Source organism: Apis mellifera, linkage group LG9 (assembly GCF_003254395.2).
Source record: "Apis mellifera strain DH4 linkage group LG9, Amel_HAv3.1, whole genome shotgun sequence".
Lineage (NCBI taxonomy): Eukaryota > Metazoa > Arthropoda > Insecta > Hymenoptera > Apidae > Apis > Apis mellifera.
In genome coordinates this window covers 10,072,373-10,099,656 of record NC_037646.1, presented here as the reverse complement: position 1 = coordinate 10,099,656, position 27,284 = coordinate 10,072,373, and the positions used below count along the sequence as shown (strand labels likewise).

At 42.7% G+C, this 27,284-nt stretch overlaps 5 protein-coding genes across 6 annotated transcripts; all 5 read right to left on the bottom strand.

Moving 5' to 3' along the window:
• Positions 1 to 56: 56 nt before the first annotated feature.
• On the bottom strand, positions 57 to 4,909 carry LOC102655512. The gene is made up of 2 exons (XM_026442843.1): positions 4,772 to 4,909; positions 57 to 2,770 (listed from the first exon to the last, which is right to left on the bottom strand). Exons 1-2 carry the CDS (start codon positions 4,853 to 4,855, stop codon positions 467 to 469), a joined length of 2,388 nt encoding a protein of 795 aa, XP_026298628.1. The 5' UTR covers positions 4,856 to 4,909; the 3' UTR covers positions 57 to 466.
• Positions 4,910 to 5,669: 760 nt separating this feature from the next.
• LOC100576192 lies at positions 5,670 to 9,597 on the bottom strand. 2 transcript variants are annotated; one of them, XM_003249905.4, is made up of 7 exons: positions 9,523 to 9,597; positions 8,581 to 8,820; positions 8,228 to 8,486; positions 7,905 to 8,149; positions 7,368 to 7,751; positions 6,367 to 6,569; positions 5,670 to 6,245 (listed from the first exon to the last, which is right to left on the bottom strand). In XM_003249905.4, exons 1-7 carry the CDS (start codon positions 9,523 to 9,525, stop codon positions 6,161 to 6,163), a joined length of 1,419 nt encoding a protein of 472 aa, XP_003249953.1. In that variant the 5' UTR covers positions 9,526 to 9,597; the 3' UTR covers positions 5,670 to 6,160. The 2 variants fall into 2 exon arrangements, with proteins under 2 accessions (XP_003249953.1, XP_006561939.1); XM_006561876.3 differs by lacking the exon at positions 9,523 to 9,597 and adding an exon at positions 8,984 to 9,082.
• Positions 9,598 to 13,121: 3,524 nt separating this feature from the next.
• Positions 13,122 to 15,374, bottom strand: LOC102653835. The gene is made up of 2 exons (XM_006561875.3): positions 15,077 to 15,374; positions 13,122 to 14,896 (listed from the first exon to the last, which is right to left on the bottom strand). Exons 1-2 carry the CDS (start codon positions 15,086 to 15,088, stop codon positions 13,514 to 13,516), a joined length of 1,395 nt encoding a protein of 464 aa, XP_006561938.1. The 5' UTR covers positions 15,089 to 15,374; the 3' UTR covers positions 13,122 to 13,513.
• A 2,359-nt stretch (positions 15,375 to 17,733) lies between these two features.
• On the bottom strand, positions 17,734 to 19,733 carry LOC102655476 (hornerin). Its single transcript, XM_006561904.3, has 2 exons — positions 19,476 to 19,733; positions 17,734 to 19,314 (listed from the first exon to the last, which is right to left on the bottom strand). The coding sequence occupies exons 1-2, from the start codon at positions 19,716 to 19,718 to the stop codon at positions 18,058 to 18,060; spliced, it is 1,500 nt and encodes a 499-aa protein (XP_006561967.2). The 5' UTR covers positions 19,719 to 19,733; the 3' UTR covers positions 17,734 to 18,057.
• A 3,390-nt stretch (positions 19,734 to 23,123) lies between these two features.
• On the bottom strand, positions 23,124 to 26,014 carry LOC102655429 (proline-rich protein 36-like). The gene is made up of 2 exons (XM_016914159.2): positions 25,823 to 26,014; positions 23,124 to 25,671 (listed from the first exon to the last, which is right to left on the bottom strand). Exons 1-2 carry the CDS (start codon positions 25,835 to 25,837, stop codon positions 23,770 to 23,772), a joined length of 1,917 nt encoding a protein of 638 aa, XP_016769648.2. The 5' UTR covers positions 25,838 to 26,014; the 3' UTR covers positions 23,124 to 23,769.
• Positions 26,015 to 27,284: the final 1,270 nt, after the last annotated feature.

Below are 27,284 nucleotides of genomic sequence, written 5' to 3'. Positions count from 1 at the left end.
CGCTACAGCTTCGCAATAAATACAACGATCCAGATTTAGAAAGGAAATAAAAGGTATATTTGCCTCGATGAAAATGTTTATTCGATTAAAAAGGTAGGAATGTATACAAAAGCGTAAATCGTTTAGTACCAGATCCTTAATAACTAAGTTTATAAGGTACCTTATTGAAGTAAGAAATTTGGTCAATCAGCGGCAACCATGTGCCATATCTTCGAAATTTCGAAGGTCCAACTTTATTATTGCACAATCCCGAAATAATCATAAATACTACCAAACAACTATTCTTAAACCATATATATATATATATATATATATATATATATATATATATGCATATCAATTACATCTCGTTCTTCTCAATTTCAACGACACAAGGCTCCTTATATAAAAATAATAGATACGTCACTCTCAGGTACATCTAGATTTTACATCTCTTTGCATCCAAACTTTTCAAATATTACATTTTTCAATTACTTTTGTAACTCGTGAATCTCGGATCGTCGATTATCTGAATGTTCTTCACCTTCTGCCTTCCCCTTGAACTTGAATCCTCCACGTAACGATTGTTGGCAAAATCTTTCGAATCTTCCAAATTACTCGTCTCGTAGCTCGATTTGCCCACGTACGAGTTCGAATTGTAAGTGGACGAGTGGCGTGCGTCGTCCTCGGTCAAACGAATCAGATCGAGGCTAGGATTTTTCTCGATCCCGTACGCGGGACGTTTGACGTACGATCGTTCCGTCGTCCCAGCATTGTAGGCGGAAGGCACGGCCAGTTGTTGAATGTTCTTGGCGTATTGGACCAGGTAACGTTGCAACAGAGCCTTCAGATTAATGTTCTGCGTTGACTTGGTTTGAATGGGAGATGCCCCGTCCACTCTGAGTATGATCACCGGTACCAAAGAGTTCCCTACCTGAACGAAAGTCGGTCTCACGTTCAATATGGACGAAGGATTCCTTATGTACTCCGATATGGACGGGTTGTAATTCAACAGATCCGAGTATTCCAGGTTGGAGTAGCTGCTTAAGTCGTTGTTGTCGAAACTTTTCTTCTCCCCCGTCGATTCTCCCTCGTCCCCGGACAGCACCTTGTCCAGATAACTCTGCACCTTGGCGCCGTACTTGGACGTTACGGAGGCGATGGAATTGGACGAGGAGAAGAAGGGAGTAGTGGCGTTGACGCTGGCCTCGGTCGTGTAACTGCCCGTGTACTCGGGATTTGGGCTGTCCACCATGTATCTCGACAAATTCTGCCTGTAATTCTTCGCGTCGAACTTGGGCCCGATCTTGAAGGAGGCCGGGCGGGGCGAAGGTGGCGCGTTCCCGTTGGCCTTGTGCCGTTGTGCCAGGCCCGCGATCTGCCTCTGGCTCACCAGATTCTGATAACTCAGCCGGTACACTTGTTGCTGGGGCAAACTCGTCGACAAGGATTCGGCCGAGATGTACGGGTTTGGCTCCCTGCCTGCCTCCTCGGATATCGTGGGGAACTGCATCGGCCCCTGCGAGAGAATGCTGTTCTCAGGCGTCGCCACCGCGCCCATCCCCATCTCGCTCTCGTAAATCGAGCGGGAATCCTGCGATTTTCCGGATTGCCGCGCCGTCAACGATTGCTCGCGCGCATATTCCCGTGGATAAGTCGTCTCCACGTACGTGGCAGGAGGCACGTCCGACACCCTGCCGTCCGGATACTTCCAGAATACCTTGTTCTCGTAACGCACCCCATTTTCCACCGTGTACTTGGGCACGGTGCTCCCATCTTGCTGCTGGTTGGCTGGGGAGAACGAAGGGATCGTGTGGGGATTGTAGGGGGAGATTGTGGAGGAGTCGGAGGCGATGGAACTTTGAGGGACGAAGCCTGAGTGAGAATTGATATTGGATTGGACGTGGTTCTGACCGATGTAACTTTCCCCGTTACGGAATAATGGGGGATCCGGCGTGGCGTAGCTCAACGAACCCCTCTGCTGATTCCTGGCGAAGTTCACCTGGCCGGGAGTCACGTATCGTACTGGTGATTGGGTCGTGGTGATCGCCCCTCCATTGTCCCTCGCATAGTCGGAATTTTGAATTTCCAACGAGCTCAGAACACCAGGTTTCGAAGTTGTGAAGTAGGTTTGGCGGTAGTTCTCGTTGGCGGTGTTTTGAGGCTTCGCCCGTAATCCGTACACGAGGGATTGGGGCTTCGTCGATCGATGAAGGTTCAGGTAGCCGAAGTTGTGCTGGCTCCTTTCATTCTGTGAGTTTATCTCGGAGAAGGAGGTGGACATGGCGAAAGAGTTGTGGTGGACCACGTTGATGGACGTTTTCTGCGGATTGTGAGTGTCGGGCACCCTCTCGATTATGGTCTTCGGGAGGAAAGGGCTGATCGATTCCTCGATGCTCACCGTCGTTCCACTCTTCCCGCTTGGGAAATAATAACTGTATCTCCTCGTCTGGATGTTGTTGAGCCCGTAACCGAGACCATTGTCCACGGTCCGTTTCGACTTTTCCTCGCGGGTCATGTTCTCGTTCTCGTCCGTGTCGTTGGCGAAGTCGAGCAGAATTATCGGCGGCAAAATCGGCATTTTATCGGGCATAGAATCCCCAACTTTCGCCTCGACCTCCTTCAGAACCGCGTCCTCCAATTTCACGGTGTCGTCGAACTGGAGAACGGTGGTGGTTGAGGGGGTGGTCGACTCGTATTCGTGCGCGTCCTCGTCCTCGTCGTCGTCAACGGTCAAAGGCTTCCCGGACACGTTGGGCAGAGAGCAGCAGAGAGCAATTACGAGAGGAATCTGAAAGTGACGGAGCACGTGTGAGAGAACTCGTTTAACGCGTTATAATAATGAGACGAGGCTGATTCGATCGATCTTGCTGGCTCGATGCTCCACTAATGTTAATGTCTCGCTTTCACTTCCCTTCCTTCGCCTTCTCTCGCCTAGTGTCACGCTACCCTTTACTTTACTTTAATTAATCAAGGAACGTTTAACGTCGCAATTATCGAGGAGGAGGGAAGGGGAGGGGGGGGAGTCGTGAGAGTTTTATCATCATTATATTATCGACCTTGGCGGGAAAGAGTGGTGAATTTCTACAAGGTCACAGTTGAGGCCAAACACCCGTTCGACGAGTCAGGGGAATAACGAGTTTCTTGCCGGTGCTCTCCTCTGATTTTCACCGCTTTCTTCGACGAAATATACGCGCCTCGGGTCACGCGCGCGTTTCGCATTATAAAATTTATTTCCACGAGGAAACAATATATATATTTTATTACGAATTTTTCTATTATTTCTCCCTTCGAAAACCTTCCACTCCTTTCCCTTTTAATTTCATTTAATAATTTCATTTTAATAATTTTATAAAGAGGATTTGCTTTGCGAATCAGCGTGAAAGTAGCTTCGAAGCGAGCATTCCTCTTTCGGACGGATTACCATAGAAATTGATTTTGGAAATCGTCCGACGTATATATCCTCCGTACAGAATGTGTGATTAATGTCGGTGAAGGAATGCCAGTTTCGCGCCATTTTCACTTTACTCTTTACTCGATAGAGACGCGTACGGTTACCTAATAATAAACCGTAAAACCGAACAGATTTTTACGAGCAGCTCGAGAGCCGCTATTCCTCGAATACCTTCAAGGACTTTCACTGACTCGCCCAAGAGCATCTGCCGTGTTGTTGCTCTCCGCTGTTCGACTCCGCGTGGACGAAGGAAAATAAGAAACACTTTCTCCGTAATGACCGGAGTCAGAGGAGCTTGCTTTATCTCTCGTCGACTAAAAGAATTCGGTTCTACCGGTGAAAATAAATTCGTTTGCATCGAGCCAAGATGGAACGAATGGAACAAAGAAGATTATAAATAATTGTTATCTGCAATTTAATTTTATCAAATTTCGTTTTAATCGCTTTAATATCGTTAATATTACAACTGTGAGGATAACACTGTGCCGTGCTGATCGTTATAGCAGGTGTATCTCTCTCGTGAGATCTCCGCGCGAAATGGGGCGAGATAAGTTGAAGAACGTACACGAAGAACGCATACAAATAATACGGTACTATTATCGTGAACATTTGGAGGAACTAATAGGGATGATCCTTCATAAACGAGATAAGGGAAAACCCATAGTTTCAGCGCACGTGAAACCATTTTATTCCTTTCCTGTTTCGACGATTCGCGTCTTCTGAAAAGTGAATCTACGTGAACTTTTCTTAGATTGTTGAGATTTTATCGACGAGATAAAAAGAAAATAAATAAATAAACGAGCGCTTCAAATATATATAAAAACGGATGACAAGCACGACACGTTCAATTTTCCTAAAAACTATAAATGCACGAACGAATTTACATAAATTTACATTTATCGCATAAATGAGGTCGCTGGTTTATTACGAAATCTGTATAGAAATATCGAGTTGATCATCACCGGCCGCCATGTGTGACACGTTATATTTCCATAAATGCAGAAAAGAGAGAGAGAAATAACATAAATATTAGAAGAATATTTGTTTTTTAAGATAAAAATTAATCAGGTATTACAAATTGTCACGTCGTCGCGCTTTTTTAAATTTCCATAAATTTAAAAAAAATAAATAACGAATGTTTGGAAGAATATTTGTTTAAGACAGGAAATCGATTGTCAAAAACGTGACAAACTTGAACTTTCATTTCGAATGCAAAAGCAAATTTAAAAACAAATGTTCGTTTCGATAGATTTCAAAGATCGAGAAGAAAAAAAAAAAAAGGAAAGAAAAAGAAAAAGAAAAAGAAACGTCGAAAGGAGGAGAAATTCTCGTACTTACGTGTATCACGAGGATCTTCATAATGGCGGCCGACCTTAAACTTCTCGCGTTTATTTGGAACTGATGAAGCAGTGGCGGCAACATCCCACCTTATATGCCTTCGCTTGAACCGCGAGAGGGACACCACGATTATAGTTTCACCGGTGTAACACACTGACATTCCTCGTTCCACGATACATATGGAAAGACAGCTGCCAGTAGCGTAGAGACGCACACGTGTGCTCATCCAATATTTCGTCACGAAGAAAGTTGGAGGTCGCGATAATACCTCCCGTGACGGGTCCCGCGATTAATCATCGTTACTTTTGCCTTGCATATCCTCGCCAATTAGTAATTTCGTTCATCTAATTATCTTGGATCTTCGAAATTGCGAAAATACCCAGGATATTACGTCATTTGCGTCTACGTGTCAATAAAATATACAAATGGGATAGATTGTTTATTATTTTATACATATATATAAATTATTGGTTCGTTTGGTTGATTATTTATTTTTTTATACAGGTGAAAATTATTCCTGGACCGAGATTATAATATTTTCGAAAGCCTACACCATTGGACCGCTTCTTCCACCAGCATCCGCTTTCTCATTTTGGTGTGTGCGGTTTATGCGTAAACAAGTGTGTCCCCTATCTTATGTCAAAGAATCTCTATTAGAGGAAGCGATATCATCGATATTGCGATTAATTTTGTAATCGAGAAAAATGAATTAATGAATTAGTTAAAAAGAAAAAGGAAGACAGGATTTGAATTAAAAGTAATATTTGATTTGATCGTATTATTTTTTCTGAATCTTTTTAAAAAATTATAATTACGTACAATTGAGAATAATTTCTTTCAAATTATCATTGGACTTGTGAAATTTGTATCGATATAACGGTATCAGAATTCGATGAGATTGGTTTAATAAGGATTTATTATTAAAAAAATCGTATATAAAAACGTACACCCATGGGTATATAGAAAAGTGGAAAGAATAACAAAGTTAAGTAATAACGTTGATCTGGCGATCGTCGACTAAAAGACTAGATGCTACCACTCCTTGTACACATAATATAATTATAATGGCATGACTTCACTCGCTCGTGAATCGTTTTTAAACATCGATGCTCCATAAAGAGCTGCTCGTCGTAGAAAGATACGATGTATGTCATCTATGGTCGCTTAAGTTTAGTCGTGCAATTAGGCAGATTTTACATTTCTAATCGTACAGCACGATCTCGAAAGCAGAAGGATAGTAGACGTCGAAATTAAATGGTTGAGAAACAGATTTGGGAACATCGTGTCGCTCGTCCGCGTCGAAATTAACGGTACAACTCATTCTACTGACCATCGTGCTCGTCGATTATCAGATAAAGAAAAAAAAATTCCCATGGATGATCTTCTTTTTTAGTCGATTTTACGCTTCTTGTAGAGGAAATTTTCTTTCGATGGGAGGAAACCTCTTTCCAATTGTATAGGCCTTTCTTGATATCTGTAATAAAGATTTGATAAGATAAATTCGATTTCTTGCAACCAACGATTGTAAGTTTTTTTTTTTTTTTTTTAAATGAAAGAATATGTTGAATTATTATTTTTTGAGATTAATCACGTACCTGGAAGAGTCGTGAGCTGCTATCAATTTGCTCGGAATGTACGAATCCAACAAAGATCTGGGCTCGGACGAACCTATTTGATTCTGTTCAGGAATAGATTCTTCGTCTCGCGCAGGGACAGAAGACAGAGGTGTGGCGCCAGATTTGAAATCCTGCGGAGGCACCTGAGGTGGCACCAAGTCGGCGTTTGATCCTTCTGAATCCTTTTATAAAAAAAACATGCATATTTATAAGTAAATCTTTCATCCAAGAGAAAATTTATATCTAATGTAGTTAAAAGAAATGTGCGTAATTTAATCCTTTCAATGGTAAATGATTTTAAAATATACGACTCGTATTCAGATTTATCTTATATTATAATATTTTCCTCGTTCAACATTTTTATTTACATAATTAATTACCAATTCAAGAAAATATTATTCGTAAAATTCGTACAGTATACTTGAAATAATCCACGTATGAACCTTTCAATGGCAAATGATTTCATACGATACATTCTTCTCCGGATTTATTTTAATAAGTTTTTCTTCCATCTTTGATATTCACATTTAACTAAATTACCAAGAAAATAATATTTCCAAGATTCGTACATTATACTTGAAATAATCCATACGTTATAAATAATAAACGTAGCGTTAAAAATAAAATGATTTTAAATGATAAATACTCATCTCCATATTTATTTCACAAAATAAATTTTTCTTCCTTCAAGATTTATATTTATCGTAACCAATTGCCATAACCAATTCCAGAGAAAATAATTATATATATTTCCATAAATCCATTCTTTCAACAATCTATTCAATATTAAATTATTTTAAACGATATATACGCACACTCGTCTCCAGATTTACGGATAATTTCTTTCATTTGAGATTCACGTTAATTAATTACGCGATTCGTCTCGTAAAATTCGCCCAGCTACAGCTCGGGGAATAAACTGTACGTGCACCTTCTCTCCGTTGAAATTCCGTTTTAATATTCAATTATCAACTACCAACCTTGACGTAATTCTGAGTCACGGCTGCTTGGCTGCTTTGCTTCCCGAGAACATGATTCGATAGGTCATCGACAACCTGCGTATGCTCGATCGGCGCTGCGTATTTCCCTTGCAAAGAATTATCCCGATCGTGGCTAGGTGGACGTGCGTAAACGTCGGTGTAAACCGGTGTGGCTTGCATGTAAATCGCGGCCGGTTGAGCGTACACTAGCTGAGAAACGTACTGCGGCTGAGACGGAGCAATGTACGCCTGTGTGTACAACAGCTGCCTTCCTTGGGCGTACGATTGATCTAGCGGAGGGGCGTAAGCTGGCACGTTCAATACCTGAGTGCCGGCCAATTTCTTTGAAGTAAAGGGTGCCGAGTAAACCGCGTTCTTCGTCACCTGGAAAAGGATACATATATAGGATACATTAGAAATCTGTGAAAAATTTCAGAAAATTCAGAGAAACATTTTTATAATTTTCGAAACTCGAGGAAATCACGAAGAAAAATAGCGTTCGAGAATTTAAAAATTCCTTTCTTCTTTGATATTTACCTTGGTTGAAGAAGCACCAGGCACGGCGTTGTATTTCGGTGCGTACTGAATTTGATAAGTTTGCTTCACAGGAGTGATCGTTGGCTTTTGACTAATCGTCGTTGCGTAGAGCGGAATGGAAATATGGTTGCTCGCCGTTGTGGTCAATTGGGGTAGAAAGAATCCACTGTTTTTACCGGGATTCACGTCCAAATTCGGATAGTAAGTCAAAAGATGCATGGTTGGAATATCGACGTATATTGGTTCTACAAGATGCAATTTAATTAAAGAGAAGTAAAATTAAACCTTCAAATTCAGTATATTTATCAGGAACGTTAAGGTACCTTTGTTCACATTTTTCTCGAATTTTGCCGTGACCGTTTTCTGCCGAATGGCCTGCAATTGATTCCCAACGTTCACTTCCTGTTGATAGGCCAATTGTTGCGATTCGTCGTAAATGTTCGGCACGATGTTTCCTTTCGAAGGTGGCGACGATTGTTGTTCGTATTCGTTGTAATATCGCTGCGGTAATATCGACTCGGGTAAGATGTTATTTTGCTGCTGATATATTTGCTCCTTTGTAGCGTACGCGTTCGAAGGAAGCTGAAATGCAAATACAAATAATATCGTACACGTTAAAACGCAAACGTATGTCAAAGTAGCGACATCTTTCTTCATAAAGAATCCTCTTTTTTACATTTTGCACCGAGGGTGGTGTTACGTATGCGACTGGTGCACTGGTTGGCCCACGATACGATATCTGATACTGTTGCTGGCCAATTTCCGGCTTCGTGGGATACTTTGCCTCCTCGACCCGTGCAATACCGGACTTCGATATACCCTCCACTCTTAAATTATCCCTCTCTATGTCCTCCAAGTTGATCTTGTTCTCGCCTTTCACGCCGATGAACAGAAGACCGAGTACCAAGTAAAATTTCTGGAAAATGAACGAGAGTCGTGCAAGTTCGTGAGCGGAAAAATATTTGTGCGTGTATTATAATGCTTTAAATAACATGGAAGATCGACGCTTGAAATTTTAAAATGGAAATTTTATGCGCAAATTAAAATCGTTATTATAAGCTCGATCGTATTCGCTTAACCATTATTGGTAAAAAATGATCTTGAATCGAGATGTACTTTCACTGCTCGCCAAGTTCTGGGTCAAACATCCGGCAAGGAGCACTCTTTTATACGCTCTACCTGAATGCTTATGGGGAGTGGTCCTCCCTATAAGTAAGTATCTCATCACCGAGATGTAAAAGTAAAAGTTTCTCTTCCTGCTTCCCATATCAATCCCATAGCAATTGATTGACGTTCCAATTTTCAAAAATTAATCTTAAAATTATCGGGAAAAATTTAATTCAAATATCATGGAATCGTTGTGAACGATATATCTTTTTTCATCGTCGTAATTTCTCATAAAAATGTACTATATTAAATAACAATCAGATTAAATCAGATTAAAAGGAATTACGTAAAGTATTTTATAATTTTGAAAATAATCCAAATTATCGTTAATGGACGATATCTTCTCTTATCATCTTTCAAATAATAATTTGTTCTAAAGTAAATTTTGTAAAATATAATTAGGACAGAGCAATTGCATAAAGTATGATTAACTGTTAAGAGGCACACTTACCATGTTGCCTTAATTTCACAAGATATGACCGCGACCCGAAGATTCTAGCTCTACTATAAAACCAAAGTAGATTCACCTTCTCTTATATAGCCTTTACCCCTACCCGAGCTGTGTATGTATATCTTGATGGGGCACATTTCACTCGTGGATCATAGCGTCTTTCGTGGCCCTCGTGAACTACTAGGAATACGCGCAATTCAAATACGGAGTGAAGGATACCGTCATCCCTTTCAGGATTAAAAGTCGTAGAACACGAGATTTCTACGCAACGAGAAAAGAAAATAAATTGTGCAAGTATAAATACAACCATAAAATTACGAATTTTTATCACAATTTACTCCAATTTATTCAAAATTTTACGGATTATAAAATATTTCGTTCTATATATATTTTATTTTAATTATTACATCGATCTTTCAAACAATTATTAATTGCAAATTTTTGGAACAGAAGAATTATACAAGAAATGTAATTTTAATTTTCGAAAGGGAAAAGGAGGATCGTTAAGGAATCGATACAATTTCGAGAGATATCCAATTTCTAATTTTCCCCGTATAATAAAATGATATGCGAATTCTCACGATACAGGCCACGATAATTACCGGCCATTAATCCGAAGAAAAACAAGCTACGGTCGTTTGCCTGTGAGAACGTGTCGCGAAAAGTGAATAGAAAGAACGATATGCGGGGAGATCGGAAGTTGTTCATTAAACGGATCTCTTTTCCATCCATTTCGAACGGAAAAAGTAACCGTCTTAGAACAAATATTCTTACAAATCGTTTCCCCCAATTTTCCAAAAGTTACGCAATTAAATTATTCCGTCTGTAAATCCTTTGCAATCCTGTCTTAACGAAGTGATTTCGTTCTCATCTCGTATTCGACAGATTTTACAAAAGGCAACGATAAAGTAGCGCGTGTAATGCTGAGATGTATAGACTCGTTTGACCGTGTTTCGCAAATATCTCTAGTGGATATGTAAATGAAGAGAGATGGACGAGAATTTACGAATGAAAAGTATAATTCCTCGTATTTATTATATGGGTACGTGAATAAACAACACGTCGATGCAAATGTATTTATGAGAGATATGATTTTTTTTATATTTTTCACTTAAAAACGGAATTGAGATATTTGAGAATTTACTTTGCTGGAACAATTGAAGGGGCGGTAAATGTATTCAGAAGAAGGGAGGTAACGATGGAAAAGTTAATGGTGGCCGAGGTTGGCTCCATTGTTTCGTACATGGTAAGAGGATTTCAACGAAATAATTACCATGCTTATCAAATTCGAAATTTTATTATTGTCAATCTTTAACTCAACAATATTACATTATAATATACGTCTACATTAAATCAATTATTAGAAATATTTTTATTGATCGAATGATAAATATATTTTCTTTGGATGAAGCGTTTAAATTTTAAATAAATAGATCGATAATAAATGGATTTGACTGTCGACAGTGTTAAAACTATTTTATTGCTATTTTATTGCTCGCGAGCGAAGAATTAAAGAAAAGAGAGGCGAGACGCGTAAACGCATTCAACAAACGAGGAAGGCGTTACTTTTCGCTGTTTGAAACAGCTTTTGAAAAATTGGTAAGCAATTAAGGAAGGGAAAGGAAATCTCGTGGAGTCCATCAATCTCTTTGTCAATCCCATCCCACCTGTAACGAAACTCGCCATTGAAACTCGCGTGTTTCCGCAAACCCTTTCCACCACACTCGAGAATCAACAACCAAGTGTCCAAAGCAACGAGAGAAAAAGAGAGAGAGAGAGAGAAAAAAACACTTTCTATCCGCATTCTGGGTGTGGAAGCAGAGAGAATGATCTAATAAACGATGACCGGCCGGCTTGTATCTCCGGTAAAATTATCTTCAATTAAGTCAAGGAACTTTCTCGAGCGTGCTACGATGATGCCTGCTCAGTTTGACGATTTTAGAATCTCCATTTCGTCGCAGACAAACAAATTGAACAACACACTTGTCAAGACTCTTTGAGGTTAAATTTTACTCTCTCTCTCTCTCTCTCTCTCTCTTTTCCTCTGTGCATTTAGAGTGCAAGTTCGCTTGAAAATTATGCTTATAGCTGCAATAATAATTTCTACCCTCGTGTAAACTTTCGTTGCTTCGTAGTTTATTTCTACGGGACGTAGAAGAAGAAGAAGTCCTCCTCCTGGAATGTGAAAAGATTAAACGAAACGAATGGAGGGAGGATCGAACGAATTTTCCTCCATCGGCATTAAATCGAAAAGGGGAGGGACAAAGGGAATCGGGAATGTCCCCTTTCAAAGGTAAAAGTAATTATAACGTTCGCCAGTTTAACGGAATTAATGTAAAAAGCGGAGCGAGAGAGAGGTGGGATGCGGGCAGGTAATGGCGTGAAGCTTTCGCGATCGTGTATATAAGGGATCGAGAACCGAAATCCGGCGACGAGAAAGTAAAAGGCTCGTCCGATTTTATTTATTTTTCGACCATCCACTACTCTCGCACGCGAGCAAGAAAAATAAAGCGAAACACTCTCCAACACTCGCCACTCTCTCTCTCACCTGCCACCAATGCATGAGGGATCCCTGTTGAATTCCTGTTGAATCTCACTTCCCCTTTCCATCACCGCGCCCAAACGATCGACCGGACGTTCCCTTTCATTCGATCGCTCCTCTCTTCCTTTCCTCCCGAACCAATCGAATCGAATCGAAACGAAACGAAAACGCATTCACCGCAAAGTGCGACGACCCACACCACTTGAATTATATGTATACGATTGCGACCAAGTTTTGGATATCATCCATTAATTAATTCGAAATATATTATTGGAACAAATCGAGTCGATTTGCGTTAAACGTGCGTTGTAAATATATATTCGATCTGCGTTCAGAGAGTGGAATAAGAGGAAATGCGGCGTCACAGTAGTTGATTATTTAAATGGAAAAGGTTGTTATTATTGGTGATAAGAATACGTCGAATGAAATTTAATATCATTTCTGATTTCTACCGATTATTATTAAGAAAAAGATTAAATATTAGAATGAATTGATAATTAGTAAAATTATTATTGGAGAAGGGAAAGTCGATCACGTTTCATTTCTAATTAAAAAATGAACGAGTTTAAAATTTCGGTTATTATTAATAAAAATTGAATCGGTATCGAATTTATTGAAGAAATTTTAGTATCGTTACTAGTTGGTTATTTAGAAAGTATAACGTGACATTTGGGAAAATTGTTATTGATAATGAAAAATCGATTCATCCATCGTATGCTGACCTATGATGCATTTCAATATATAAGATATAAAAGAAAATCTTGAATACGATCATAATTGATGATTTGATTACTTAAGTAGAAAGGATATTAATTAACATTTGGCAAAATTATTATTAGGAATAAAAAATTTATAATGAATTGGTGTTCATTTAACGTAAACTCGACGTATACTCGCTGTAAGAGGAGATGGATATTACCATCGTGTTCGAGACTAGTTGGTATTTAAATGGAAAGGATATTAGAATAAATCGACACTTGACAAAATTATTATCGGCAATGAAATTCGATGCTGGGGATTATATAGGCGTGCTATATAAGCGGAGAGAACGAAAATCTCATAAGAAACAACAACGATATTTTATTATTAACAGTAACAAAATGAATACAGAATTTGCATATGGAGTGGGATGTAAAAGTCTGACGCGAGTCGAGAAAAAAAATATCACCGTCTTCGAGGAGAAACATCGGATTGACGAACGAATAAAAAACAAAAAGAACGCGAAGAAACGAGTGTCGCGTCAAATATAATATTCAGAATATCTAGTAAGAGGTATTTTCGCGCGATATGCTAGAAAAGTGCGCAAACATTATTTATCCACGTGTCTCTAAGAAAAAGGTAACAACGTAAACTTATTCAACTAAGAATATAAAAAAAAAAAAAAGAAACAGAAATAACAATTGTACCGTATCGTGTATCGACAAAACTGTCTTTCGTCCGTTCGTTCAATCACGCCTTTTTCGTCTTGGCGCCAAAATTCGCGTTATCCAGATTACTTTTGTACTGCTGCGTTTGCCTCTGAACGATCGTCTGCGGTTGGCCGTAACTCGTATACTGATAACCGCCGTACGAAGGCGTTTGCGTAACGTAATTTTGACTCTGATATGAACTCTGATCCTCGTCCTCCTCGTAATTCTGCTGCTTGCCGTCGCTGGTCTGGCTGCTCAAAGCTGCGTCGTAATCCTGATTATCCCGCGAGGACGAGCTCTCGTAATTCTCGTACTCGTTCGACTCGCCTCGATCCTTGTCAGGTTTCTCGATCGTCGCGTACGCCGGATACTTGACGCTCTTCAACCTGGTCTTCCCGACGATCCGTCCAACGTTCACCTTCCTGAGAACGCTGGGGTTCGTAACCACGTAACCGGTCTTCGCGATCGAGGCAGGCACGTATCTCGCCTCCTTCCCCTCGTCGTTTCGATCGTCGTCGTTCGTAGCGACATTTTTCGCGTCGAGCGGGCTGAAATTCCTCGCCAACGCCTTCACCCAATCGTGGTGGCCCCTCGTCGCCGCGAGCTCCTCCAATTGCTGGGCTCTCGCGTAGGAAGGTGGCAACGGATAATCGGGGCCAACCGGTTGCCCGCCGACGCTGATCACCCTGTACGTCGTCTTCGGCAACGGGACAGGCGGATGCTTCATCTGCACGTTGCCCGCTTCTTCCAGCTGATTCTGCTGGACGCCGCCGCCGCTCGCTTTGTACGCGGTCGTCGGCTGGCCGTCGAGATCCTTCGAGCCACCGGATATGTAATTGGCCCCGTCGACGAACTGATGCTGGGATGCTCCGTCCTTGCCCCTGTAACCCTTATTCTTCTCCGACTCGGGGTATCCACCGTCAGCTTCGTAATCGACGACAGGCGGCGGCAACGGGGGCGGTGGGAACAGAGGCTGGTTGTAGTAATTGGGATAATAATAGGGAGATTGGTAGTAATAATTGGGATAGGAGGAGGAGTAAGGAATGGGAGGTGAGTAAGAGGGTGAAGGGAGCGGGTACGAGTAAGGATTGTAGGGGGTTGTGTAGGGATCGTTGGGGTACGGAAGAGATCCGTAGAAAGCGTAACTGGGCGAGGAGGGGAGTTTGGGGTACGAGTTGTAATTAGGGTAGTAAGAAGAATCTCGGCCGCTGTAGCTCGCGCTGTACGAGTCCTTCGCGTCAACTTTCGGCGCGTACAATTCGGCGGATAATTGCGCCACCGCCTCCTTCTCCGTCCCTCTTTTAATTAATTTAGGGCTGTAAGGGTATACCGGGTATATCGGTAGGAACGGCTCGTCGTTCGGGTCGTTGCTTTTCCCGTACCCTTGAACGAGAACCGCGGACGACGCTAGGAACAGCAGTAGCTGAAATTTTAATAAGAACTTTTAAGCGAGTCGTCGATTTAGAAAGAATAATATTATCGTGTAAATATTTTATCGAGAAAAAGACGTTTCGAAACGATACTTTGGCATCCGGTTCGTTTACCTATCATCGTAACGTTAAGAAAAAAAAAAATACGAATCCTGATCATCATAAATACTGACCAAAAAATCCATATCGAGTGATCCGCCTCACTGATTAATAATACCCCGATCTTTATCGTTTACTCTGCCTCTCATTCACCGCTTCTCCTCACTCGCGCTTCTCCGACTCAACGAACGAAAGATGGAATCGGCGCGCCGCCGCGACGTCTAATGATGCATCGGCCGACATTGAATTTCTCCTTTATACTCGGCCGGTTGAAAAATCGCGAGAACTAGTTTAACGTTTCTCCACGTTCTTATATGTAGATACGTAGAGTACGAGGCGAGTGTGCACGCCCGGTTCAGTGAAACCTGCCCGCTGCTAAAACGGCGCTCTCCTTCGAGGCAAAAGATACCGCGACTGGTCTCCAAGGTGAAGGTGGGCGGGAGATGGAGGCAAGCCGCGCGAAACGACGAGGCGCGTGAAAGCTCCATGTCGAACGATGTGGAGAGACAACAACTTCCACTTCGACTTTAAAATAATTATCGCCGTTTGAATAATTCGGATCGGATTATTCGAATGCGAGTGGCTCACGCGATCCCCGCAGCGATACGGATCCGTCTCTCCTTTTGTTGCGCGGGGACAATGAAGGAAAAAGTGAAGGAAAAAGTAAGAGCGAGTTCCTCGGAGAAGGAACGCGGCGGGATCACGGAAGTAAAGCTTGAGGATGCCTTGGTTCGGTTCCGGTCGTCGTACGCCTTTCGAAGCGGACGTTTCCTCCGAATCGGCTCGCGGCCCACTCGCCTCCATCCATCCGTCCATCGGCTTTACTTTCACCGTCGACTTCCACGTTGCCGCGAATATTTGCCACGGCGGGCGGGGACCACGCCCTCGACCGCCACGCCGAATCGTCGCTTCCACCGATGAATAGGGGAGACATCTTTGGAGCAGATTCGCAGATTCTCTTTTAACGATGCGGTTATCTGCGAATTGAGATTCTAATGCATACGTGGGAATTAATTTTTGTTTCGTTAAGATTTTTCTTTTTTCTTTTCTTTGAGAGATTCGAAGAGCAATCTTAGCTTGCAATTTTTAAAAAAATACATTCAATTTAGGAAAGTTTAATTTTTATCGATTCCGAGCGATTGAAAATATCTATAATTTGTCTAAAATTATTTCAGACGATGAATTATTAATCGATGCAAGGTCGATATCGATAAACGTATCTTGGGAAAGCGATCTTTCCAATACACCAGAGACTCGCCGGATGAAAGGAAACGCGTACGTATCGTAAATCCGATTTTCATTTTTATTACGTTTTCCACGTGGAAATTTCGCTCGCGCTAGAAATTGCACGAAATATTAGAGAGATAGCTGTTATTAAAGATGAGAGGAGGAGTAAGAGGTGGATTTTCCCTGTTTTCGCTGCAGGCCGGCTTAAGAGTGAATCGGCAAGTATGTCACTCCAGTCGAACCAGTCGGAAAACAGTGAAATGAATACAACTTTCTTGCGATCTAGCCCGGTTCCAGATCGATCGAACGCTTTTCGATCCTTCGAACGATCTCGAGCCGCTCCTCCGTGTTTCGTTTTTTCGACGATGGATGCATGTTTGCCCATCGATGCGCACGTGCGATCGTTGAAAAGTGGGTCGTTCTTGTACGTTTCGAGAACGATGCCCGCCGCCACTTTCTTCTGCGAGGGTGTTGTTTTACGCCGCGCGACAGATTTTACTCCTCGACAAAGGATGTTATTAAGGTCGTACAACGACGATGTTTCGTTCGAACAAACAATTTTATTAATCGACTTTGCCATAAAGAAAATAGATAAAATTTTGATAAATTTTAAAAGAGACAAATATTTATTGGAAAGATCGAATGAATTGTAAGAATTGAACAAGTGATAAGGGAACGATTTTTCCAACGATTTTATTATTCTCGCGAAACACTTTCTCGAAGCTTTACGAGCAAGCAAAGTTTCTCCTCCGCTTACAAGTTTTCTTTTTCGAAAGAATATTCTGATGGATTCAGGATCGAGACGGAATTACATTAAATTCTCTCACCAATTTAAATTTCATCTTTAAGAAGAAAGCAACAAATTATTCCTCTCCGAGGCGAAACGAAAAGCAATTTGTTCTTTGCTCGAGTATCTCTTTTTCTTTTTCTTTTTTTTTTTTTTTGTAAATTCAAATTTTGTTTCTTCTTCTTCTTCTTCTTCTTCTTGGAAAATATCGAAGGCTAAATACCTTCGCTCATAGAAATAAGGGCAGAGGGGAAAAAGAACAGTTTCCTTATGAAATCGTGTTAAACCGGTCCGCAATTGGACGAGCAGTGGCTTTCAGTGTACACGACTCGTCCGATACTTTCCCAAAAAGAACAAAAGTTTAGAAAGGAATTCGCTCATTTCGCTGGAGCAGGATTTAGAGTAAAAGTGATCTTCTTTTTCTTCTTCTTCTTCTTCTTCTTCTTTCCCCTCGTCATCGTTATTATACGGAATGATCAATTCTTTTCTCGAGAAATAACTTTCACGGCGAAAGGTGAACGAATAAAAAAAATCTTTCAACGGTGACACTTTGTACAGCCAAATGATAAAATTAATGGCCAAAAACGATATTATTATAATTTAAAAAATTACATCCTCTTGAAAGATATTTTCAATTCTTGATCGATTTTGGAAATCGATAATCAAAATTGTGAAAGCCAATGTTGTACATACTAGATTATTCTTAAAACGAGTATATAATGAAAAACGGTTACAAAAAGGAATCGCTTTATTACAAACAAGAACATGTATAAAACTATGAACACCGATATCGAACGAAGAGATATCGATGTTGCGGAACTCTTCGTACAAATTAATTCGCAGTATATAATATAAATACGGCGTTTTAAATAATACAATTAATTCTAGAAACGTGAAATGTATAAATTAGAACGGTATCCTATGGATCGGACACGGATCCGTAAGAACTCAGGGCAAGACTCACGATAGACTCTACAGTTTCGAGATCCACCTCCTCTCCGAGTCTCGCGGACGTCCGATTCTCGAGCAACAACGAACAACTCAATACTTCCCACTTGGACTTGAATACGAAATCGTGTCGTATTTGTTGCTGCTCGTAGAATCTTCGTAGCTCTTCGAGCCGGGATACTCGACGTATCTTGCCGCCAGATTCGAGTACGAGCCGTGTGACTCCATCGGGGTACCGTAGGACGTCGAAGGAGCGGAATAGATAGGGGAATAGCTGCTCGATGTGCCGGAATAACCCGAGCTGGAATAGGAGGAGGCAGGGCTCGAGTAGCTGGATATGGATCCGGAAGCAGGCGCGGAATAGCTGGAGGACGGACTCGAGTAGCTGGAACTTCCCGAGGAGGAGGAGGAGGCGTCGGACATAACCGTTACGTAAGGGTGCGAGGCGGAGATGGAGGAGGCGGGAAGGGAATAACTGTCCGCCGAGGAGCCGCCAGAGAAGCTTATGTGTCCCCCTATGGACGATCCAGAGGAGACGGGCAGGGAGTAGCTGGCTGTGGAGCCGGAGTGAAGGGCAGAAATCCCGGAATGAGAGGATCCCGAGGACACGGGGAGAGCGTAACTGGAGGAGCTACCGGTAGACAGGGACGAACTTCCGTGGGAGGAGGAGAGTGGGAGGCTGTAGCTCGAGGATCCTTTCCCAAGGGAGCTAGAATCGATTACCAAACCCCCGCTGGCCGCGTAACCCGGTGAGATGGAGTGGATCATCGACAGGGCGTGACCCGAGCCGAGGGACGAGGCCGGTAGGCCGTAGCTGTGACCGGATCCCAACATGGACGAAAGGCTGATCCCTTGATGAGAGGAGCCGCTGCCGTACGACGACAATCCGTGAACACCTGTCGCGTAGACAGGGGCCGAGTAACTGGTCGAGGAAGAAGAACCACCTCCCCCGTGGATGCCGAACGTGACCGGTCCATTTTTGGACGGCGGGCTGAACAGGCCTCCTCCACCGGCGAGGGAGCCGAGACCGGGCGAGGAGTACGATTGCGCTCCCCCAAAGTGTTGCCCTCCCAACGAGATGCCGAAGTTGTGGCCCAGTCCTCCGGATCCTAGCGAGTATCCCATCGAGCCGCCTCCTAAACTTTGGATAGAAGGAATGGAGGGGGAATGGGCCGAGGAGTATCCGCCGGTGTATCCAGAGCTTATGAGAGGAGAGTTGTAAGACGATCCTCCTGAGTAATCGACGATGCCACGCTTCCCTTTAAGCGGCAGCCTCGACGATCGTTTGTCCCCCTTCAGTTCTCTGCACGAGACGCGGGAAATGGCCACCGCTACCAGCACCAAAATCACCTAGCGAAAAGTGAAAATCGGATGAGTGTCGGGAGAATTCGGAGAATCTCGTTCGGAGAAGGAAAAATCTTGCGAGATCTGTTTTATAGAAGCTTGTATGCGTAACAATTATATGTGTGTATGTATATTTATATATATATATATTTCTGTGATGGACTTACTAATGATCTCATGTTGATTCTAAACAAGGTATTATTTCGATACGCTAGTTGTTTGTCGGTCAAGTAAGGAACCGGGTATGTGAGTGAAATTGTGGTCTCTGATGCCTTTGCTACCCAGAAGAGAGCTTTTATATACAAATCCCCTCTTACATGGTGAAAGAAAGGTCTAGGTGAAGGTGAATCTCCCCGCGTTGGTACTAGTGCACCACCACCTTCGCAACCAAATGTATTCCTTCCGAGCATCGAGTCGTCTAATCTAGATGTAAAATTTGTAAACGAGAGTGTCCCGGTAAAAGTGATTAACTCGATATCTATCGGGTATTGTGCTCCTCGAGTAAACACGTTTCCTTCCAACGAACTCGATCGTTTCTTTTTTCTTTTTTTTTTTAGAAAGAAAGAAGATTTACTTCGAGATTGTTGTACGATAACGATACAACGTTAATTACTAATTACACACGTGTACATACATACTTTTCGAGAAGAAACGAAAGAAAAATTGTAACGAAAATCGGATATCCTCGTTAAACGGGCAAATTCTCGTTTCGAAATGTCATCGTTTTCATTAATTTTTGCGAAACCACGGTTATCTTGGAAATATACGCACTTTCTTCTTAAATATATCATGCTTCCTATTAATTAATTCTGAGATAACTCGCTACGAACGGGCGCGGATCTCGTTAATTAAAACTTCTTCTTGACGGATAATTAACCAACGTCGAGAAGACAACTATCACTGTGTTCCTCGAAAATTTATTAAGTCATCCCGTATACGTACTTGATCCTCACCCTTGTATCCTACATTTATCGAAACATTTTTTGCCTTTCCATCCACTTCTCGAACCGCAACTGTTGAATTACTGTTTCTTCTTCTTCGTTGACACGAAAATTCTGTGCCAAGAAGTAACAGCTTGCGATTAAATTTTCCCCTTGTCTTCACAATATTATAATATTATATAACGAAAAAGTGAGAGTGAGAGAGAATACGAACATTTCTGGAAAAACTTTTTTCCTTCCCAGAAAAATATTCCTCGCGCAAGGAACAACTGTTTTTCAATAGTCTTTTGTTGCGCGACATGAAAGGAGCAGTGAAGGTGTGGTTGATTTCGCGAGCGTTCTCCTCCTTCGGAAAGCCAATTTCGATGTTGGAAAGTGAAATGCTCTGGGACGGTGGGCAAGGAAAAAAAAAAAAAAAGAAAAATGGCCAAGATTTAAGTATTGCTGCGCTGTTGTTCGTCGGGAGGAACAGACGTGAAGAAATCGTGAAAAATTCGCCCGCGTTGGGGGAAACGAAAATATAAGCGAAGATAAAATATACGAGGCAAGGATACGACGTCTTCCATCCGGCGTGCGTCCGCTATCTATCCAACTGAACAGCTGAAAACTCCGATTGATTTCGTTTTACTTTCACTCGCGCCACGAAGGAAGGAAGTTGGCCATCGCGATTCCCCGTAGGCGAACGAAAAAAGATGAGGCGAATTCTTTGCCGATTCTTGCCTCGTCAACTTGCGTGTAAACCAGAGCGAATTACTGATGGAAGGGGGAGGCAAAAACTCGAAATAAAACTTCGAGTTTTTTGTGAAAAAGCGTTTATCGAAAAGACACGTATATAAACGTGTTATTAACGTTTTATAAATATAAATGATTAAATGGTCTGTGAATAATCGGGATAATAAATAATACTTTATTAAAAGGAGTTGTTGAAGATACGTATATATCCCATGGTAACTTTATTCAAACGTACGAATGAATTTTGTAGCTTCAATCTTCTTTGGAAGAGACCGCGTGGTGGTGGTCGGAACGAAAAACATGAGACGCTTTCCCGGAATGGTGCACAACCTGCATGGACTAACATTGTTTGCATGAAAAGTAAACGTGCTTAATAACCTGAAGGTAAATTTTCTGTCAACATTTTCCGAACGTGTACATGTGTTTATTACTTAAATAACGTCCATTCGAGAAAGCTCGATGTCTACGGGGAAAAAAAAAAGGAAAAAAGTTAGATACACTTTCGTACATATTATACTTTCGTTACTTAGATGATAATTTATATAACGAAATGGGCAAAAAGCGTGCGATGTATTCTTCTCTCCATTTTTTTAAATATAAAAAAAATTCACAATTTTAAACGGTGTAACGTTAAATTATTGCGCTCGAGTCACAATCGTTAACAAGATATTAAACTTGTTTATTATTTGTTCCGCTCATCTAGATTTCTAGATTTCTCGAGATATAAACCGTTCCTTTTTATATATATATATATATATAAGAATAATAATTCCCCAGAACTGGAATTGTTGTCCAAGTTGGAACGACAAATGTGCAGGAAACGGGTAGTAGTGCACTAAAACGAAAAGTAAATTGAGATTCGGGTCAGTCGCGGAAAGCGAGTTGACACCTGTGTGAATCGTAAAGTAGCCGCTATTCTATTCCGAGTTTCTTCGTGGCTCGTGGTTCCCTTTTCCCTTTTCCGCCTTTGCCGGATTACTGACGGAAAATGAAAAACGGCCGGCCACTTCGTAGGCCAATTACACTCGTTCTATATTTGTAGAAATCTGGTACGTTTAGCGGTATAATCGTGTAACCGACCCGGCCACACGGATTCTTCGACAGGCTTCGCGCCTGTATTGCGCCACAGCGTAACAACCATTTACCTTTTTTTTTTTTTTTTTACCCGGGATATTATTCACTTATAGTGCACGGGAACCGGTCAGCCACTAAATCGTAAACCTATAAACCTATAAGCCTTTACGAAATTAAAAATGTGAACGAACAAACAAACAAATGCACAAGCGCGTTAAATAAAGATATATATAGGGAGAGTGTAAACGCAATCTTGGAGAAAATTAATGGTTATATTTTAACCATTATTATTCCGTTTGAACGTGACTTTAAGAGATAATATACGCATACGGTAATTTTAATACTATTACTAGCGGTGAGAAATGTAATTAATAATCTTAGCTTAATATCAATATATTGCAATTGCTCGAATCATGTTTTACGTTTTAATACCAATCGATCTGGAGTTAAGCAAAAATTTTTGGCGCGAAGACAAATTTTAATCGAGTTCAAAAATTAAAAACTGCTCAGCGGCGTTACTCGTCGCGTGTTCGTCGTGACCAAGGATTTAAAAAATTACGAACAACTCCGGTAAGTGTAAGTATTTCAATATTATTGAAAATTCGATTCAAGGTTTCGGTTCGATCCAAATAAAATTTGCCTGATATTAATACTCTGTTCAAAATTAAAGAGAAAATGGATATTAATCGTAATGCGTACGGTCTGTGGGCGGGTGAACTCATTATGCATGCCCAGAATAATCCGATTAATCTGGTCGAGAATATATCGATCGTGATTAGAATGATCGAACGACTTTTGAGGTCACGATCAAGCAGATCGATTGGACGCCCATTAAGCGTTCGGTGAGAGTTCTTTGGTGTAGGTTTACGGGCCGGAAATGGAGACAGTTGCTTTTCTAGGGTGTACTTTCTTTACCGGCACGAAACGAGCACGCCGCCTGCGATTGACTTTTCTCTCTCTCTCTCTTTCGTTCGATCGAGAATCACTCGACTCGCGAGCAAAACTTTTATAATCAGCTTCTTTTTTCTTTTTTTTTTTTTATAGCAAGGAGAAAACAAAATTACTCGGTCAAGTAAAAAAATATTTATTCGATACAATAAATAAAAACTTGTATGCGTATGTACAACGTTTAATCGTAGAGAAATCGTACGCAATTAAGGGAGAAGGCAACCGCAATCGGAAATCGATAATCGATCGACATTAAAAATTAACCTATATAAATAAAAGAAACACGAATAGTTTCCCGTTTATCCCACCTTCGTGTGAAAAGTAAAAACCCTGTCTCTGATTATTCCTTACGTACCGATAAAACCAAATAACAACGAATAAGTATATTCCTGATAATCCATACATACAACTCTACAATAACTATCTCAGTTATCGAAAGAAGAAAACAAACAAAACGAAACGAAAAAAAAGAAACGCCATGCAACGCGTATATAAATAGATTCCAGATTAAAATTTCAAACCACGAGCTAATAACGAGACCATCTCTCTCTCTCTCTCTCTATCTCGTTATCTAAACCGAAACGTTACCGCGACTCGCCGCCACACAGTGCCACACTTATTACTTTCTTCTTCAATTTCTCGTTCGGGTTCCCTTTTCCGCGTGGGTAAACAGTCAGTCTCGATACTAGGAAGGGGACAGGAGGAGGAGGGGAAGCAAGCAGCTATCACGATTAACCCGATTGAGAACGGGATGACTCCGTTTCATTTACCATATTTGGGTCGGTTTCGCTTGGGCATAGGTCGGCGCGTAGCTCCACGGATACGTGGGCAACGCCGACGGTTTCGGCACCTGATACGCGACGTTCTGGTAATAGTAGAACGGATAGACCGGTTTGACGGGCTTGTACAGCAGCGGATTGATCACCGCCGTTTGCAACCCGTAGCCGGGATTCGCGGTCGGCGGGGGATGCGCGTGTGTCGCGGGGGGGAGCACCGGTTGAAGGGGCGCGACGGGGTGGAGGGGCGCGACGGGGTGGAGAGGCGCGACGGGGTGGAGGGGGGTCGCCGGGACGGGATGGAGCGAGGGAGGGGAGGGCGGTCGGCTGGCGGAGGGAGTGGCGGGGGACGTGGGTGGCGCGGGGGTGTTTCCGGCGGCGGGTTTGTCCGTGGGTATGGGGATGCCGAAGTGAGTGGGCGAGGAGGTTGAGGAGTGGACGGAGGTGAGGGGGCCGGGGGCGAGGAACGCGGGGCCGTAGGACGCGGGGACGTTGGGGAGGAAAGCGGCGCCGGCTAGGAATGGGACGAATCCCCCGTAAACGGGGACCTGCGGCGCGGGCAGCGAAGAACCGACTTGAGAGGTTGCGTCGGGTTTGGCCGGTTGAGGGGCGGTGGTGGTTGTCGCTGCGGTGGTGGACGTGGTCGTCGTCGCGGCGGTGGTCGAGGGCCGGACGGTGGTGGACAGCGGGCCGTAGCTAAGCGGAAACCCCGGACCGACGGTCGTCCCTGGCAAAAAAGGTGATTGATTGAAAGCTGTGTTTCCTGTGGAACCGAAGCTCACGGTGCTCGGCCGCGCGTTTAAACCGTGAAACTTGGTGATTCGCTGCCCGATGGAAGCCAGAAGGTCTTGATTCTGAACGAAGCCAGGCTGATTTTGAGCGTACCTTCCAGCTACGTCCGCGGCCACGTTTTGCAGCGGCTGTGCCTGGGCGGCGAGCGCGTGCTGCAACTGGGCGATCAGCCTGTCCTTTTCGAGGGATTGTATCTGTTGCAACGTCTCTTGGGCGGTAAGGGTTCCAGACGCGTAGGACGGCAACGGAGCCGGGAAGTTTTGCGGGGTTTGGGAGGTCGCCTCGAAATTTTCGAGCTGCGACGCTTGATTCGCGTGGCCCAGGAATTGGTGGTCGGCGTTCGGCGCGAAATCCTGCTCGTTCGGAGGGGCGCCGTAAAGCTGTTGTATGGCTTGAGCGTTTTGGGAGAGGAAAAGGGCAGCGTCCGATATATGCCCTTGAGCGACGTCCCGATTTTGAAAATTCGCCAATTGTTGTTGCTGTTGGCCCTGGTGGACGGGCGCGAAGATCTGGGGCGTGGAAGGGCCGGGTAACTTTTGATTGTGGGGAGGCAAGTAATTGGCCGAATGGCCGGCAAACGGCTCGTCGTTTTGCGTTGATATTGGATTCGGTTCGACGAAATCGACCTGTCTGATCGGACTTGGTATTTCCTGCTCGAACGGGAGGCCACCTGGACGGCCGTCCAAGTTGCTCGAATGTTGTTGACCGAAATGTCCGTGGAATTGCAATTTGTCCCGATGCTGTTGACCGTGCGACGAAGTCAGCCTGGTTGGGGACGAGTTCTGATAACCGGGTGGACCGTATTTCGTAACCGGTCTATTTATTTGCCCGGGATGTCTATTAACTATGCGCCCTCCGTGGCCGCTTGATTGTCCAACTTGGAAACGAGTCCTCGAGGCTAAAGCGTGGTTGGCCGGCCTCCTGTACGAATATCCCGAATCCCTCTTTTTCTGAACTTCCTCCGCGTCGTCCACGTCGCCCTCGCCCTCGCCGAGATCAACTACTTCCAACTTCGTAATCTCCGGCTTCTCCTCGCCATCCTCGATCTCGGTTTTCGCGGTCACGGATAATAACAAGCTCGTAGCCAGTAGACAAGCGAGCTAAAGAAAAAACAAAAAAAAATAAAAGACGAACCGCTTTATCTCGATCTTATCGACTTGTCAACTCGTCGCGAAGCACGCAAAAATTGTCGAATCGAGTCGTTTACGCGTCAACAGGAGTCGTTAATTTTCGAATGCGTGGTATACTTACCAAGAGGAACTTCATGGTTTGTAATCCAATCGCACTGTATCACCGCACTAATCGGACGTTCCCTGAGCTAAGCTAGTAACTGGTCTACGATCTTCTCGAGCATGGAATCAGGGCAGCTGGGTTGGGGGGAAAAAAAAGACTAATTTCCTGAAGGATGGACAGGCTCGCACCGACTAAAGACCACGGCCATACCTGCACATGTATAAATACAGTCGGGTCGCGACCATCCACGAATTACAATAGACTTTCTTGCTGGCTTTCATCGATCACACTTAGGCAATGCTGTTACGGATCGATGTTACACATATCGATGTAGAGTATCGTCCTCTCGTGACTCTTCGAATATATTAATCGGTTTCCAAAAATAAATTTCAATTCGAAAAAAAGGGGAGGGGGAATAAGTATTCATGCTCGTATTATATCGATCGTTAACGCGAAAGTCTGTACGAAAGTGAGAAAGACGCATAGCTTCCGTCCTAGCTTGAGATCGTCGATAGGGATACGAATACAATCGTACCCTTTCCCTCGTACTTTCTTAGCATAAATTACTTTTTCTCCACGGAAAGACGGAGAAGCGACGAAGAACAATTTCCCGTCGTCCCCGTTTTATGAAAAATTATCTCTCCTGTTATTAACTGGTTTCTATATTTCGAAGCTATATTACGAAGCATAGGATACCATTCCCATCACGTATTTATCCTCCAAAGCTTTCAAACTCCTCAAAACCTCAGTGAAAGTGGTTAAACTCATCAAGCCTCGAACAAGAATACCGAACGACGGTTCATTTATAGTAATATATTCCTGTTGTGTAATTGCCATTTACACATAAGTCACGCGTGCTCGAATTCTCTGATGTCTGTTTTTCAAATGTCGCCCCTGTCGATTACGCATTTTGACTCGTTAAAAGGATCTCTGTTATATAATTGTACCAGCGTCACCAGCGTTGGCCAACGCGTTAAATTGGCGATTCGAATGAAACGTTTCGCGTTTCGAGAAATTTGCAAGATTCGCTGTTTTTAAATTTTCGTTTTGCGCGATATCGGTGTGGGGATCGTGATCACGTCGCTCATTCGTTTTATAAAAGCAGAAACAATAGGATAGCTTCTATTCCAATGACTTCATTCCAATCTAAATGATCAAATTACAACGCCAAACTGCCATCCGATGATGTCATCGTCATCGTGTCACTTCGACAGGAAGTCTAATGCACGCCAGCAACAAAGCAAGATCCATGCTTGTATTAAAGATGGAACGTTAGATAGTCTAATAGTAGCACGTTTAATAGTCTAATCATGAGTCGCGTAAGATATTATGAAATTTGCATCATAGATCCCTTATAGATCACGTGATAAACCAAGTACTATCTTTCCTACGAATATCGACAAGTTTAAGTCTCGTAGTAATTAATTTCTCTTCTTTGATTTTATATTTAGTGGAAAAGTGGAGATTGGACGAGGAAAAT

What these genes read in the sequence shown, in the direction of transcription:
- LOC102655476 (XM_006561904.3), bottom strand. Translation starts at nt 19,718, where the DNA reads ATGCTCGGAAGGAATACATTTGGTTGCGAAGGTGGTGGTGCACTAGTA. An exon ending in GAATCAACATGAGATCATTA is followed by an intron (nt 19,315 to 19,475) that starts GTAAGTCCATCA and finishes ACTTTTCGCTAG; the next exon opens with GTGATTTTGGTGCTGGTAGC.
- LOC102655512 (XM_026442843.1), bottom strand. Translation starts at nt 4,855, where the DNA reads ATGTTGCCGCCACTGCTTCATCAGTTCCAAATAAACGCGAGAAGTTTA. An exon ending in TGAAGATCCTCGTGATACAC is followed by an intron (nt 2,771 to 4,771) that starts GTAAGTACGAGA and finishes CGTCACTTTCAG; the next exon opens with ATTCCTCTCGTAATTGCTCT.
- LOC100576192 (XM_003249905.4), bottom strand. An exon ending in CTGGTGCTTCTTCAACCAAG is followed by an intron (nt 7,752 to 7,904) that starts GTAAATATCAAA and finishes ATCCTTTTCCAG; the next exon opens with GTGACGAAGAACGCGGTTTA. An exon ending in TGACTCAGAATTACGTCAAG is followed by an intron (nt 6,570 to 7,367) that starts GTTGGTAGTTGA and finishes TTTTTATAAAAG; the next exon opens with GATTCAGAAGGATCAAACGC.